The sequence below is a fragment of the Aythya marila genome, assembly GCF_965140915.1.
Source record: "Aythya marila genome assembly, chromosome: 1".
Taxonomy (NCBI): domain Eukaryota; kingdom Metazoa; phylum Chordata; class Aves; order Anseriformes; family Anatidae; genus Aythya; species Aythya marila.
In genome coordinates this window covers 126228078-126243739 of record NC_139042.1, presented here as the reverse complement: position 1 = coordinate 126243739, position 15662 = coordinate 126228078, and the positions used below count along the sequence as shown (strand labels likewise).

Sequence of the window (15662 nt, the reverse complement as noted above, 5' to 3'; positions counted from 1 at the left end):
TATTCCTCTTTCCTCTTTTTGTTGTAAAACTGGACCAGGAAAATACTGATTTATATCTGAAAGTAACTGGCTTTAAGGAGAAAATGTGATAATAGTTGAAATGTGTTGCAAATGCTTATAATTCCTGATGAACTACAAACTTCTGAATGATCCTCATTTCACACGGAAGCTATTTGGTATCCTCCTGCTTCTTTATATAGTATGTTGGGTGGTTTTTTTGCTAGTGGTTTTGTGGTGTGGGTTTTGTTTTGTTTTGTTTTTTGGAGGTGGGGAATGGGGGAAGTATGTGGGGTTTAGGTGTTGGGTATTTTTGTTTGTTTGTTTTTTCCCCTCCCCTCTCTGCAGGTATGGAATGGAGTATTCAAACTTAACTTTGTTGTTTATTTTGTGATGTAATGCTAAACTTGGCATCTCTACTGTCCTGTTCCAAAACCTTCTAGCAGCAGGGACTATTTTTTTTGCCTGCTTTGCAGAAGGAAGGTAGCTTTATCTGTTCCTTTCAGGTAATGGACTTCTGCACTGAGAAGGATGTCTTGTCTTCCCATGGCATGGAATGGGCTGGGTTTGTTTGTACATTGCAAAGAATATGCCTGTCTTAAATCTGATTATATCTGAATTCTTGTTTTGAATTCCTGGTCTCCTTTCCTGAGGGGGAGAAAAAAAGGGAGCATTCATTCATGGGTTTCCTATAGGACTGGAGGTTGTAGCACCTGCATCTGCAGAAGAGACAGCTTGGGCCTGGGACCTGTATGATTAACTACCACTAAAGCGGTAAGCCTAAATTACTCTCCTGCCCCCAGTCCAAAGATGAGAAGTCCACCACCTGCTGCTGGGTTGGAGCTAGCTTAGGGATCTGCGAACTGCACTGCTTTCTGCATGCCCTAAGATTCTTCAGGGTGGGAAGAGGTAGGAGAAAGCAGCAGGATATGTGCTTGGTAGGTCATCACACTTAAGGAAATGCTGTTTTCCTTGACTTTATCTATCACAGACTAGTTATTTAGGAAAGTTACAATCACCAGATAATGTAGGTACTTTTCATGAGTTCTGACTCTGTAGCATCATCAGTTCTGCATACGTGAAAGCTTTGCTTTCTACCAAAATACAGCTACCTCTGAAGGGAACGTTACAACTAGGTTACAACAAGCTGTGAAGAGCATCTTGTCCATTGAAGTTAGAGGATTTCAAGACAAAAACAGCGATGGGAATCAAGCTAAGAAAAAAGGCTATCGTTTCCAGTCCTACAAAAGAAGCTAATGGGTTGATAATGCCTGTCACTACCCAGGAAAAAGGAAAAACAGAATATTTAATACATGGGTTTCTTTAGACTGAATCAAGATGGAAAAATCCATGCCAGTGACCTCCTGTTATGTTACAGGAGCTTTACATGCAGTCTATAAAAGTAGCAAAAGACATGCCCTTCTGGCTGCACGGTAGTAAACAAGTCCGAATAGCTAAGTAGAATCATTTCAACAAATTCAACGTGTGAGAGACTGCGAAACACAGGGAAAATCTTACTGAGAAAAGACAGTAACAAAACTGGAACAGTCAGGTTCCTGTCTCATCTCTTAGATGATAGAGGAGCCATAGAGATTTCTTTCCTATGAGGTATACCGCTTGCAAAGAAATAGAAAAGCTGCCAAGCTTCAGCTGTAGCTGGTAATGCTAATAGTGAAAATAAAGCGCTTTAATTTGTATTGTGAATCAGGCAACTTAAAGAAGTGCTTTGTAGAGTTACTCTTAAGACAGGAATACAGAACAATAGACTACAAGAACGGGGAGCAGGAATGTCAAGCAAGAGCCCTTTTTCTCCAGCAGGGATGCCTTGATCTGCTTACAATTTTTATGAGAAATGGGAACTGTGGCTGAAACTGTTGTTGTTGGGAAAGCAAGAATAGGGTAAAATCCTAATAAGTTTCTAATTCTTGAATAACAGTTTAAAACAAACAAAAGAAACAACCTCACGTGGGTGACAGTTTAAAGCAAGGGGTCTTTGAAAGCAGAAAGCAGGGTTATTGTGTTAAGTAGAAGTATCCAGGGATTTTTATGGACGATGATGGATGCATTGGATGTGAGCAGGTGTGGAAGTGCCGTTCTGCCCTCACTGTTATTCCGTATGAAACTCTAAAGTGTTGAAGAATGTAAATTTACCAGGCCAGCGAGCATGCTGTATTTGGGCAGTGGAAAGGAGGCTCCATGCTATCTGTAAAAAATGCGCCTGGCTGCTGGCAGAAAACAGCATGCTAGCATTTATAACCGAAGTTCTGCATGTAAGCTTCAAGCACTAACTATTCCTTACGCTCTTACAGAAAAAAAAAAAAAAAAAAAAAAAAAAAAAAAAAAAAACAACGAAATAAACCATTACAGCACTGCCTCCGCCAACCCCCCGCCTCTTGTCTCTCTCGGTTTGCCAGCCTTCCTCCAGCAGGGCCCTGCCCCTGCCAGCACCGCCCCTTCCCTCCCTCACACCGCCCCTTCCCTCCGCCGCGGCCTGGTGCTGCTGGAGTCCCCCGAAACCCCCGGGAGCCCCCCCCGGAGCCCCCCGAGGCCGGCGGGATGCGCTCGGTCAGCTACGTGCACCGCGTGGCGCTCGACTTCGGCGGCAGCCTCTTCCCGCACGCCATCTGCCTGGGGGACGCCGACAACGACACGGTGCGGGGCGGGGGGGTCCGGGGAGAGGGGTCTGGGGGTCGCCCTGCCTGGGTGTCGCGGGGATGGGTGTGCGGATGGGTGTTGTGTGGGGTGGTGGGCGCAGGGAGCGTGGAAATGCACGCTGTTTAAAAGGGTGGAGGCTGGAGTCGTGGTGGTTGTTTATTTTTAATGCACGGCATTAAACAGGCAGCGGCAGGATTCTGAAACAATGCCTGGAGAAGAAGTGAATAATCAGGCATTGCTCTAAGGAGCCACTCTGCTGCTGTTTTACCTGCTAGAGTAAAATCAGGGCTTTTATTATTATTTTTTTTTCCCCCAGACCTTCTGTATTGATTCAAGCCTTTCTCTAATTCTTGTTTTGCTTTGCCGATTCTTGCCGCTGAGTGATTTTAATGTATGATCGCTGTAATTCTCACTGCGCTGGGAGTGCTGCCTTGCTGTAATTGTGAATTCCTACCTACTAACCCGGTTCTCTCGTACAGCTGAATGAGCTGGTGGTAGGAGACACCAATGGGAAGCTCTATGTGTACAAGAACGATGACAGCAAACCGTGGACTATGCGATCCTGCCAAGGAATGGTTCGTTTTTTGGCAAAACTTTAAATGGTTGGGCTGTTTGGTGTGGGTCCTTGACTGCCTGGGAACTTAAAGACCAGAGAGGAGTGGCAGCAAGAACTGGATCTGATGCCTTTCATGTGGTAATGAAAGACCCTGCGTTTGCTTACAGCTAGCCCTGTGGTTAGAGATGACGAGCACTGAATGAACACAGGAACTGGGCTTCTACATTGACCCTGTTCCTGTGCACTGTGGGTTTTGCTCCAGAGCTCTGGGTTGTTGTGTGGCAGATGTGTTTCTGTCTTTGGCTATGCTATCTCGTCTTTGAAGAAGCTGTTAAAGAGACTGTTCATGAGGAGAGGAGGGGGTGGGGCAGGGGTTTATCTGAAAGTGCTGCCTTGCATTGCCTTCTCTCATGGATGGACTCTTAAGGCCTTCTTTTCTCTTGCAGCTCACGTGCGTTGGTGTGGGAGATGTATGCAATAAAGGAAAGGTGAGAGCAGCCAAACTGTCCCCAGCTGTGTCTGTGGGGCATGTGGGCAGTGTGATCCATACGCAGGTCTTAGAGAGCAAAGAAATACATCCTATCTTCAGAAAATATTACTGATTAGCACGTCTCCCTATGCAAGTGCCACGAGATTTCAGAGGTTTGAGGGTTGCTCCCTTTCCTCAGTGGCTTTTATCCTGCTCTGCACTGATCTGTGCTGTGGTCATGGCCCTTCTGCTACTTGTTTGTGTGTGTTTAAGGTCACCTAAACAAGACTGAGCCACAGAATACTCCAGACTTCCAAGTAAATTTCTCTGGGTTTATATAACTCCTTTTGCTGGTTTGCTGTTTTTTTGATAGTTAAACCCATGACCAAAGCTCCTAGTTTAGGCACCCTGCCTAAAATGCTGTAGCTGTGCACACTCTAGAGTGGAGCATAGCTAAAGTGAGGATTGAGGAAACTGTACACTGGGGATTGCATACACACATCATCTTGATATCTTAGGCTTTTGACAAGAATGAGCAAGAAGTTTGGACCCTACAGGACCTGAGTGGTTTGTATGCTGGCCAAAAATCTTCTGATCCCCTGTAGGAGTCATTGATCTTGATGGATTCACTCTCATATCTTCCCTTGCCCAGCTGAGTGACAGCTTCTATAGTTTCTAAAAGAGAAATAAAATCAATTGACCAATTGACTTTTTTTTTTTCTCTCTTAGAATCTTGTAGTGGCAGTGAGTGCAGAAGGCTGGTTTCATCTTTTTGACTTGACTTCTCCACCTTCAAAACACCCAGATGCTTCTGGCCACCATGAGTTGGCAGAAGAGCAGAAGCCAGTGTTCAAGCAGCATATTCCTGCCAACACCAAGGTCATGCTGATCAGTGACATTGGTGAGTAGGGCAGCTGGGGTGGGAGTGCAGGGTGAAGGAATTTGTGGGTGTGAGTTGGGACAGGGGAGAGAGAAAGTGTGCAGGACTCATAGAAGGAAAATGACTACTTTGCTGAAACAGATGTTTTAACAAACACAGACAAGTCCTTGAGGAGAGGAGTGAGAACTTCAGAAATTTTCCTGTAGTGCAAGTTCTCTTAACGGGATTCGGATCCTCAGGGATGCAACTTGATGGAAACCAGGGCAGTGGTTTCTGAATATTAGGGGTCCTGTGGTTATGAAGGCCTGAGAGAGCCTATCTATCTCGTTGTCTCCCCTGCAGATGGAGATGGGAAGTGTGAGCTGGTGGTAGGTTACACTGACAGGGTGGTGCGTGCTTTCCGCTGGGAGGACCTGTCGGAGAATTCAGACCATGTCTCTGGGCAGCTGATCCTGCTGAAGAAATGGCTGCTAGAAGGTCAGGTAAGGAAACTGGGGAAGAGGCACAAAATTTCAGTCCTATCAACACACCAATTGTCATCTTGATGGCCTAAAAGGAGATTTGCCCCGTGGTTGTCCTGTGCTTGCAGGGAAGCTCATGGGATGGTCTGGGAAATGGGCAGCTACTCTCACCTAACCAGAGAGCATTGTCCTCTAGGCTGTTCTTAAGTGGCTTTTGGTAGGGAAGATACCTTTTACTTTAACTTGGATATTTTGCCTCTATCTGTATTTGTTCAGCTTCTGTCAGAAAATCTGCTACATCCACACAAACACAGTGGAGAGCTCTGGGGTTGTGTAAGGTTCTCAGTCTTTGTCCGTGTTTATCCTGTGCCGCCACAGGTGGACAGCCTTTCTGTGAACCCAGGCCCTGATGGCTTACCGGAGATGATGGTGTCCCAGCCGGGCTGCGGTTATGCCATTCTGCTCTGCACCTGGAATTCGGAGCAGCAGCCTGCAGCCGAGGGACGGGAGAGCTCTGCCTCGAGCAGGTGAACAGCCTAACTGCACGTGGTGGATGCAGAGATTCCGCTGTATGTGGCTGTCACAAGGGGGCACCACCACACCAGCCTTCGGAGAGGGCTGTTACCTGTCCTGGTGAAGCCTGCTGACTTGCTGTGTGCTGCTGGGAGTTTATGACTAAGCCCACCTGCACCCATGAATTCACTTCTCTATCACAGAGTTGAATACTGCTGTTTTCCTTGAGTCTCACTCTTTTCTCCTTGGGTTGGACAAAGAGAGATAGCAAAAGCAGTTTACTGAGGGGGGCTGTACTGGAGGACTAAAACAGGAAAGACAGTGACCTTTATTTCCAGAGAAAGAGGAGTAGGCAGTTTGGGGACTTGTCTAATGGTGGGAAGGGTGGTTAATGAAAGGCTGAGACAAGGCCAGTTAATCTGAATCCCTAGAATTACAATTAGGGTTTGTTCACTGTTTCTGTTTTTTTTTTTCCAAGTAAGGTAGGATTGTAGGATTTTCTAATGGAGACCCTGGCAGCCAGTGCTGTAAATCACAATCATAAAAGGCAGGATGAGCAGTGAGGTTATTTTCCTTAGCCCTAGAGGGATCAGTGTGGGGAATTCAGGTGCTCCTGTGCTGTTTTCTGAAACTTTAAGGCAGAACCAGAAAATCAACTGACCAGGAGCTAGTCTCCTTGATGTCACAGAGACCTTAGTGGAACATGAGTACCCTCCTAGCCAGGACCCAGGCCCATACATGACTTGTGACCAATTTGTTCAACCACAGACAGACAGTTTTCCTGAATGAATAGCAGCCAGGCTTGTGTGACAGTAATGATATAAAAACAAACAAACAAAAAACACGTTTTTTTTTCTTTTTCCCTTGGTTGGAATAGGTGTTTTATTGGCTTTTTTGAGTTCTTTTCAGTTTGCTGATGCATCAAATCATTATGTTTTATTTTTTAAGCATTAGCAACTGTCTTTCATTCCTGAGGTGGCATGCATTCTTTTAATTGATTTTTCCCAGCAAATAATTGCTCTGCTAATGACCGAAATGGCTGCCACTTTGAGCAATCTGTGTCGTTTTTTGCTGTTGGGATAGCAGACTATTTCTGAGTATTTCATTGAACTGTTAGCCTATGCACAGACTCAATCCATCTCTGGACTTGGAGAGCTCTGGAGTACACTGCTCATGAGATTGTTCTGGTACAGTCCCCCCGCACGGTTCCCTAACCTTTCCTGATGCCTGCCACTTTTCTCCCTAGGGAAGCCCCTGTTCGAGATGTCATTCTCCACCAAACATCTGGCCGAATTCACAACAAGAATGTTTCTACTCATCTGATTGGTAGCATTGGCCGAGGTGAGAGGCTTGAAGCTTGGGATCTTAGCCCAACAGTTGTCTGTGATATTTTTTCAATACGTCAGTCCATCATGAAATCAGCCTGTGGCTGAAAAGTAATAACTTTGAGAGGTAGCTGCAAGAACAGGAGGCCAGCCTCCAAAGAAGGACAGCCAAATGGTTGCTTTTGAGCTTTTTATAGCCTTTGTCCTTCCCTAGCTTACTCTTCATCCAGCACAATAGTTTCTCTGCAGCTTCCACTGGCTTTCATTTATTCGTCTTGAATGGCTTCTATGCCCTGCAGTTGTCCTTGATCCTTGCTTTTGCATGTCTGCAGCTTACGCCCTTCTTACTCCCTAGATGCATTTCTTTCTTTCCACAGCCTAATTTTAATTCTTGCTTTTGTGCTTTACAGCACTTGATTCCTAATTACCTGTCCTCCAGCAGCTAGATCCTGCTCTTCCTTTATCTATGCAGTCCTAACCCCTGCAGAGCTGCTTCCATATTTCATTTATATCACTGTCCTCTGTCTCCTTTCAATGTATTCTGTTCAGCTATCGTGCCTAAAGTCTCCACAGCTGCTGTCTTCTCTCAGCCCTAACACACTGCTGTTACATCTAGACATGTCTTACACTCTGCCAACACTTCCCCTGTGCAACTGCTCTGTGGCGTGGCCTGTGCCTGGCCCACATACTGAACCCTGTTTTGATACCTATGGAGAATGCAGGTATCACCCCGTGCTTGGAGCATAATGCAAGGAAGAAGAAGATTCCAAGCACAGATCACTTTCCGTCCTTGTCTGCAGCTGGCTAGAATTCAGCTGCATTTGTTCTGTCCAAGTATTATCCCCTACAGTGCTGTCTGGGGAGGATTTTAGGCTGTCCAATGTGATTAGAGCTGGGGAAGAAGGACAACCCACTGAAAACCCGCCTTTCACCCCCTCCCCAGAGTACCTTTCTTACCCAGTTCCTAAGCTTGTCATTTTTTCAGCATCTCAGATACTGTTACAAGCACCGTAGTCACAGAGCATGAAATCAATTATTTCACACATACAAAACCTTGCATGTAATGAGAGAAGCCTGTAAAAAATGAAGGCATGCAGAATTAGGGATGAGGAAAATATTATGAAAAGCCCCTTAGTGCTGGGCCCAGTAGTAGTGAAGCAACTAAAGAGTGCAATGTTGACCAGTTCGTAAAGGAGGCACGGCAGATCTTTTGGAACAGAGCTTGTCTGGATAGATGTTAGTTAGAGGTAATAGAGCACCCAACAATCCAACTGTTCACCTTAAGTTCATCTGCAGAAATAGGGTAGTCTGTGTTCTGGGAGTGTGTAGGGTGTAGCCTGAAGCTGTGCATGGGCAAAGGTAAGTTTGCAGTAGTGTCATTCTGAGGAAACTGCCTGTGGGAAGCACTAAGCTGCTTTCAGCTCTGATGGCTTGCCCCTGACTGACAGATTTCCTGTGTAGGAAGATCTTAGATCTTAGGGAGACAGTGTTTCCTTTCACATTGTCACTCCAAGGATAAAATGCAGCTGTAGTTGAATACAGCTCATCTTCCCCGACCGGGTGTTGTATTTCAAAACCTGACCTTCCGTGTCTTTTCTTACTGGTGGACGGGTAAAGAGTATATTGAAGTGGTGGTCAGGGGAGTCTTTCCTTCAGGTTCAGTTAGTCACATCTGTTGGTGCTGTCCTGCACCCAGTTGCGTGTGTTACAGGTCTTGGAGAGGATACTGTTTGCAGGAAGTTCACAGCTGTAGGGGCATAACCCAGTAAAGCCAGGGCTGGGTGTGTGAGCATGGAAGCAGATGTCTAACCTGCTCATGAAGCAAGGGCTCTGTAGCATCTAACCAGTGTTTGGTGAGAATGGACCTCAGTTTCTGCGCAATTTTGCTCTAGTGAAAACAATAATGTTTGTAGCATCATCTCCACAGTCTCATTCAGGAGTTGCAAAGGAGGTGCTTTTGTGCTAATGTGACTGATCTGTAGTCCTCCTAGCAGAATCTCTCTCTTTTTTTTTTTTTTTTTTTTACCTCTGCATTTCTTCCTGGAACAGCCAAAATCCACATTCCTGCCCCTGAAGAAAACAGTAAGGGTACAGGTGTAACACTCAATTGACATAGGCTGTTCTCCATGTTGTACTTTAGTGATTGTCCTGCCTCTGTTTGTGTGTTTTTGGAGCCTGGAGAGGATGTGATGCAGTTCAGTACAATCAGAACTGCCAAGGGCCTGGAAGTACATGCATGGCATTGATAGACTTGCAGAAGCAGTCAGCAGAGCCAGATATGCCTATGTCAGTGCAAACCAAAGAGTTTAGATTCTTGGGTTTTGAGACAGTAGTGCCCCACAAATAAAAGCTATCATGAGGCAGGATGGGTTGCAAGACTGCAGATATCTGTTATGCAAAATGTCCAGGCTGGGTAAAAAAGGAGGCAGTATGAGTCAGCTCATTGTTTTGGATCTTTTTTCAAGAGAGGGAGGGGACAATGCTCTTAAAATGGTATCAACTCCTTTAATTCTCTTTTGTATTTGCAGGCTGCTCCAGTGAGAATAGTGGCTCAGGTCTTTTTGCCCTCTGTACTCTGGATGGTAAGTCCTACCACTGTCCTGGAAAGTGGGCCTGTGGGGTAGCCAAGGCCTGTCACTAACTCCAGGTAGGAGACAGGTGCTCAGCCCTTTTGGTTTTGAAAGGAGAGGGAACAGAGCTTCAGAAGTGCTTCCTGAGGCAGGCAAGAGACTCTACCACAGCTCCTTTAGCTGACATGCTTTAGGCATGAAAGCAAAGACAGGAATGTAAGAGTGTCACTGTAAGCAAGCCCCCCACTTAAACCAGGTGTGTGATCACATGCCTGTATCTGAGGATGTGATGAAACATCTTCAAGTTGAGCATGTCTTTCTGTCCCTTATTGAATTGGGTCCCATGTTGCACAGGCTTGTGCTTTCTGGGAAACTTCTTGTTTTTTCAATCTGTTAGTATCTGCCTTTTTCTTTCCCTATTGCAGTGCTTTCCTCTGTTGATTCCAAAGCATTTTACAAACATTAATTACTCATTTGGCCCCATGGCCTATGGGGATAGAACTATTAAAGCCTTGCTGCTGTGAGCAGGCTGGAGAATGAAAAGGTTAGGTCATTGGCCCAAAGGCATGCTTTGAGGTGGAGGCATGCTTGAGGTGGAGGATGAGACTAGAACTTACATGTATATCTGCTTACTCTCAAGCTGCCTGCTTACTTTAAACATTTGTTTGTGATGCCAGTTCAGCAGTGCCATTCATGTAAACAAGAGCCTCTAAACCACAGCAGAGATGTGTCCTTGTACTTGAAGAGACTTGGGTTATTTCCAAAAGCAGTAAAGGAAATGGATGCTGGAACTCAAGTGTTGGTAAAGAAGAGCTGGCCTCATGTAGGCTGACTAGAAACCTGAGCCAAGTTCTCATGCTGTGTCACTGACTGAGGATTCCAGAATCATTAAGGTTGGAAAAGACCTCCAAGATCATCTGCTCCAATCATCCCCTACCACCAATATCACCCACTAAACCATGTCCCTAAGCAGCAGGCCCAACCTTTCCTGAAACACCCTCAGGGACAGTGACTCCACCACTTCCCTGGGCAACCCATCCCAATGCCTGACTGCTCTTTCTGAGAATAAATGTCTTTTAATTTCCAACCTAAACTTCCCCTGGTGCAGCTTGAGGCCATTCCTTCTTGTCCTATCTCTAGTTATCTGCAAGAAGAGGCCGCTCCAGCAGTCCAGAGACCCCCGGCTCCCCACAACTTCCTTTCAGGTAATTGTAGAGAACAATAATCGTAGAATCATTAAGGTTGGAAAAGACATCTGAGATCATCTGGTCCAACTGTCAAAGGTCTCTTCTGAGCCTCCTCTTCTCCTGACTAAACAATCTCAGTTCCCTCAGCCACTCCTCCTAAGATTTGTGTTCCAGATCCTTCCCCAGTGATAGGACAGACTTAATCTAATGAGCTGAACAGAGGGATTCTGTCCAACTGTGTGGAGTCAAGGTGCTGTGCTTATCTCTTCCCAGACAGACAGGCTGGCCTGCTCAGGCTAGATGTCCACCTGCCATATGTTGTCCTGCTAGGAACTTTCTGATTATTTTGTGGCTATGGTTCTTTCACGAGCTTTAATGAGACTGGAGGGCACTGTGAGGATAGATTGGTGTTTATCTTATATGAGACTTTGTCTCACAGATACACACTTCCCCCCACCCTCCAACACACTTTCTGGCACTATCACAGAATCTCTGGGTAGTAGGAAAATTGTATGATCTAAGTGTCCAGCATGGTTTTAGCATCTAAGAGGGTGTGTGTATACTACTACTCAGTGACCTTTCAGCTGTTACCTGCTCTCTTGAAATTGTGGGACATGCTGAGAAGCTTCTAGTTCACGTAGTCTCATGTGAGACTTGTTGGCATATTGTACTCAGGGAGAGGTTGTTTTGGACAATTTTATTGTTTTAGAAAGCATCCAGTTATCAGGGCTGCTGCTTCCATTTTTCCTTTCTGTTTTCTGTTACTGCAGACAAGATAATAGACTGCCATCCTTCCCAGAAATGAGACTGTCTGTTATCAGCCACAGCCTGTACCATGCCCTCCCCTCCATACACAGACCTCAAGTGTTGGAAGAGTGTGGAGGACCTAATTTTAGCAGAAATTGTGCTACCTTTTAATATTTTCAAGACAATTTTTTTTTTTTCTTCCTTCCCCATTCAGGGACACTGAAACTCATGGAAGGGGCAGACAAGCTGCTTTGGTCTGTGCAGGTTGATCACCAGCTGTTTGCTCTGGAAAAGCTGGATGTTACTGTGAGTACCTCTGTGAATAGGTCTGGGAGGGAAGGAGTGAAGACAAAAACTCAACATGGTTTTGTGTGTGTGAATTTAGAAAGGGCAGAGGGAGCATGACTCAGCTGAAGAACTGCTGGGATTATCTCAGGATGACACAGAGTGGTTCTGACTGTGCCAGTGCATTCTGCACTCATGTCAGTCTGTCTCCCTGCAAGAGGTTGAACTGTGGCTGCCTGTATGACCTAGTGAACCCAGCACCTTGCTATGAACTTTTCCATCCCCTAGCTGCTCTTCTGTCTCATTTCAAAGGTGAATGGTTTTACAAACCACCAATGACCCAATTTGTCTGCAGGTTCTTAGGATGCATAATCTTTATGATAGAGAGGAGATGGTCTCCAAGAAAATGAAAAGTGATGTAACTTGTTCAGTTAGTAGTGTTCTGTCTCTGAACAAGCAGGAAAGATTCCTGACTATCTCTGTGAATTGTTGATGTTTGTGCTAATAAGAGATCTTATGGTTCCTGCAGGGCAATGGGCACGAGGAGGTGATTGCCTGTGCATGGGATGGTCAGACGTACATCATTGACCACAATCGAACTGTTGCCAGATTTCAAGCAGATGAGAATGTCAGTGCCTTCTGTGCAGGTGAGGATCCTGGTGGCAAAGACAGCCCTCACAGCATTTCTCCATCAAAGCTACTGACGTCCTCTGGGGAACCTGGGATCCTTTGTCTGTTGGCAGAGGAATTTCTCTAGGGTGTGTATACTGCATGAGGCCCTGCTGGTCTTCCATCTGCTGGGATCTAGGATAATCAGGGGTGAGCAGGGGTATGCCTCTGATTGGTTTAGGGTTGTTGTTTTTTTCTTGTCCTACTTGAGTGCTACAGTGTTCTCTTCCCCACTGCTTTTTAATTTGTGGGCTTCTAAGCTGTTCTCAGGTGAAGATAAGGAACCCCATGGAACCAGCCTGAATCCTGACTTTGCTAATTCCTTTCTCTCAGACTTGCAAGAAGCAGCTCACAAATCCCCAGGTTCCATGCATTAATAACATAGTTTAGAGACACCTACTCGGATTCTCTCAAAGCGACTTAACATAGCTAAGTCCATGTCTCTGCTTCTCCCCCCAGGGTGCTCACTGCTTTATGCTGACATCTTTGTTCTCTCATCATGAGAAGTTGCATATTTGCTTTCTCTGTATTGTGGGCAGTAGCCACATTCTCCATACTTCTGCTTTTCATAGGCCTCTATGCATGCAAAGGAGGATGCAACAGCCCCTGCCTGGTTTATGTCAGCTTCAATCAGAAGATCTACATCTACTGGGATGTGCAGCTGGAGAGAATGGAGTCCACCAACCTGTTAAAAATCCTGGAGGATGACCCAGAGTTTGCCAGTCTTCTGAAGGAGCTAGGTGTGGGTGAGTGCAGAAAGGGTGAGGGGTGTACAGGAAAAAAAAAAAAGATGAAAGTTCTCAGATGCTGAGAACTAGAGTTCTAGGTACTTCTTGAGGAGCGGGGCTACTAACTGTTGAGAATCCCTGTCAATTAATTTTCTCTTTTCTGTAGATAAAGATGACGTTTCTGCAGTGAAAGATCTGATTCACAAAACACTGTATTTTCCTGAGCACTATCAGCGTAATGTCTCTGCACAGTGTCAGGACCCTGCTGGAACAGACTCTGCCTACCACACTGCCCTCCTGGATTCCTTATAACAAGTCACATAAAGATTAACATCTTCCATCCCAACACAAACTCTTCTCTGACTGGAATCGAATATTCACACCTCAGGAAGATTAGACTGTTCTTTTTCCCTCTGTCAAGGCCTCTGCTCAGCAAAGGGTGTACAGGCCAGGTTGAATGGAGGGAAGCGCTTGGCTGTAGGCTTCAGTGAAGGTGGCAAGTTGATTTGACTTTAGCTGAGAAAGCTACCAGGACAGCAGGAATCTAGTGTGTTGCTCATTGGCCTTTTGTAGTAAGATTCCATGTTCTCTACTAATGAAAGTCCATTATGGGTGACTGTGGAGGAGTACTAAGGACATTGATAGGAGAAAATGGCCAAGCTCCATCTTGGTTATGGCTTATTCTTACAACTGCTTTAGTGATTACTTCTTAGTTCATAAAAAGAGCTGCAAACTGAGGAACTGAATTAGGGAGTGAGCAGGCTGGGGCTTTTCCCTTCTCCACCATTAGGTTTGTCTTTAAGGTAGACCCAAGCATTGTTTGCTTTTGCTCTGCTGCTGTCCTATTAAAAAGTTGCTCACAAACCACCTCCTGTTCTGAGGAGCTAGGGACATGAGTGAGAAGAACCACAAATTGCACATGTAAAGTGTCAAGAGAGAACAGCTCCAGCAAACCACAGCTGTACTCAAGAAGCCTTGCTTGCCTCCATTCTCTTGGGCAGAATGACTCCAGAGATGGCTGTGACTTAGTAAAACACCTGTGAACTGGGTAATGAGAAGAATCTGTGGTGCTGTGATGGCTTGTCTGTTCCATAGCAGTGGGAATGTGAAACTTTCTGCTGTCTTTGGAGAGTGCAGTGCTGTTTTTTGAGTCCTGCACAAATGAAGAAAGTGGCCTGGAGTGAGGTGTGTTCTACTTGCTTGCATGTACGTGTAGAATCTAGAAAAGGCTATTGCTCACCCAGGCTGCTCATATTCAGAGGCACAGGGGTGCCTTTCCACATGTTGCTGGTGTTCTGCTTTTCCCCTCAGCTTGCCTCTTGCCTATATCAGCTTATTAGGATGGGAACAACCTGTTGTGTTGCATCTATTACCCTTTCACATCTTTGTAATGTTTTATTGGTTGTGCATAATGGATGGAGCAGTCTTTCACCCTTATGGCATCCTAAGAGGGTTGGATATGAGAGCAAATAAAACTAATTCAGTGGTCTTCTGTTAGTAAATGACATTTAAAGATCTTGCAGGCTGTTTTGTGAAACACTGGTGTGTGATGCTCTGCAAAACATCCAAGAGCAGCCCTAACAGGAAGAATGAACTTTGTATGGAGGAAAGAAGTGTCCTGCTATTTGGGTCAAAAGGTCCATTGCTGGAGTAGGCCCTATGTGGGAGAAGGGCTTGTAGTTTTTCCTTGCAATTCGCATTCACAGGTGTATAAAAGCTTTACAGAGGGCAGCTTCTGTAACTACAGTGGAAGTTTCTCTCCATTTTCATGACCTCTGAGAAACATATTTGCATGTTCCCTTGTAATACTAAGTGCTTGTGTTTGACTAGACCCTCAAGGCAAGAACTCTCCAATCATGATAGTGCTTTGGTGACAGTGTTGGTCAGATTACTGGAAGTTGGGAGCAGTAAGGCTTTAATTTTTCATACATGGAGAGTGTAAGGACCATCTACTGATGGGATAAAGCAAGGAGTAGTCTTGAGGCTTGTCATCTCTGGGCTTGTGAAGTAACCTCAGGAAATTCCAGCAGTTCTCATGATGCTGGGATGTACAGCCTCCTGTCCCACTGGGCAATCACCTTACAGAACAGAGCTGCTGGTGGTTAGTTAGTGTGACACTGTGGGCTCTCATTTATCATTTTGCTTTCCTAATGAAGATGAATCCTGTACTGGCTATTAACTAGATCACAGTAAATTGTTTTCCTGCCACTTTGAGGTTTCTGTTCCCCCAAACCTAGAGCTGCTGTTCTGATCACCAGAACAAATGAGTATTTTCACTTTTCTCATTCAGAATTTCAGGTGAAGTAGTAGCAGCTACTACCCTTCTTTCCTCTTCTGGGGGCCCAGCTGAGTTGGGGAGAAGCAGAGAACCGTACAGGTGGGGTGAATAGGTTGGTTTCACTCTATTCTGAGGTACTTTTCTAGCCCTGTTGCTACGTGATTTTAATCTTGCACTTCAGAACTAGGACCTGACACTGAGAGGGACCACAGTGGAGCAGGGCTCTGCAGAGCAGGTTTCCAGAAATAAATAACAAAATGACATTATAGCTATCCCTGGGCTGAGCAACGAGCATGTATCTTGGCACGTGCTGTTCTATCCTGAAAACAGAATGCGGATCTT

General features: G+C 45.4%; 1 protein-coding gene across 1 annotated transcript; it reads left to right on the top strand.

Moving 5' to 3' along the window:
- Positions 1-2506: 2506 nt before the first annotated feature.
- Positions 2507-14649, top strand: ITFG2 (integrin alpha FG-GAP repeat containing 2). Its single transcript, XM_082751824.1, has 12 exons — positions 2507-2649; positions 3132-3227; positions 3655-3696; positions 4407-4578; positions 4900-5039; positions 5397-5545; positions 6778-6872; positions 9385-9438; positions 11575-11666; positions 12175-12292; positions 12887-13060; positions 13209-14649. Exons 1-12 carry the CDS (start codon positions 2554-2556, stop codon positions 13352-13354), a joined length of 1374 nt encoding a protein of 457 aa, XP_082607950.1. The 5' UTR covers positions 2507-2553; the 3' UTR covers positions 13355-14649.
- The last annotated feature ends 1013 nt before the right edge of the window (positions 14650-15662 follow it).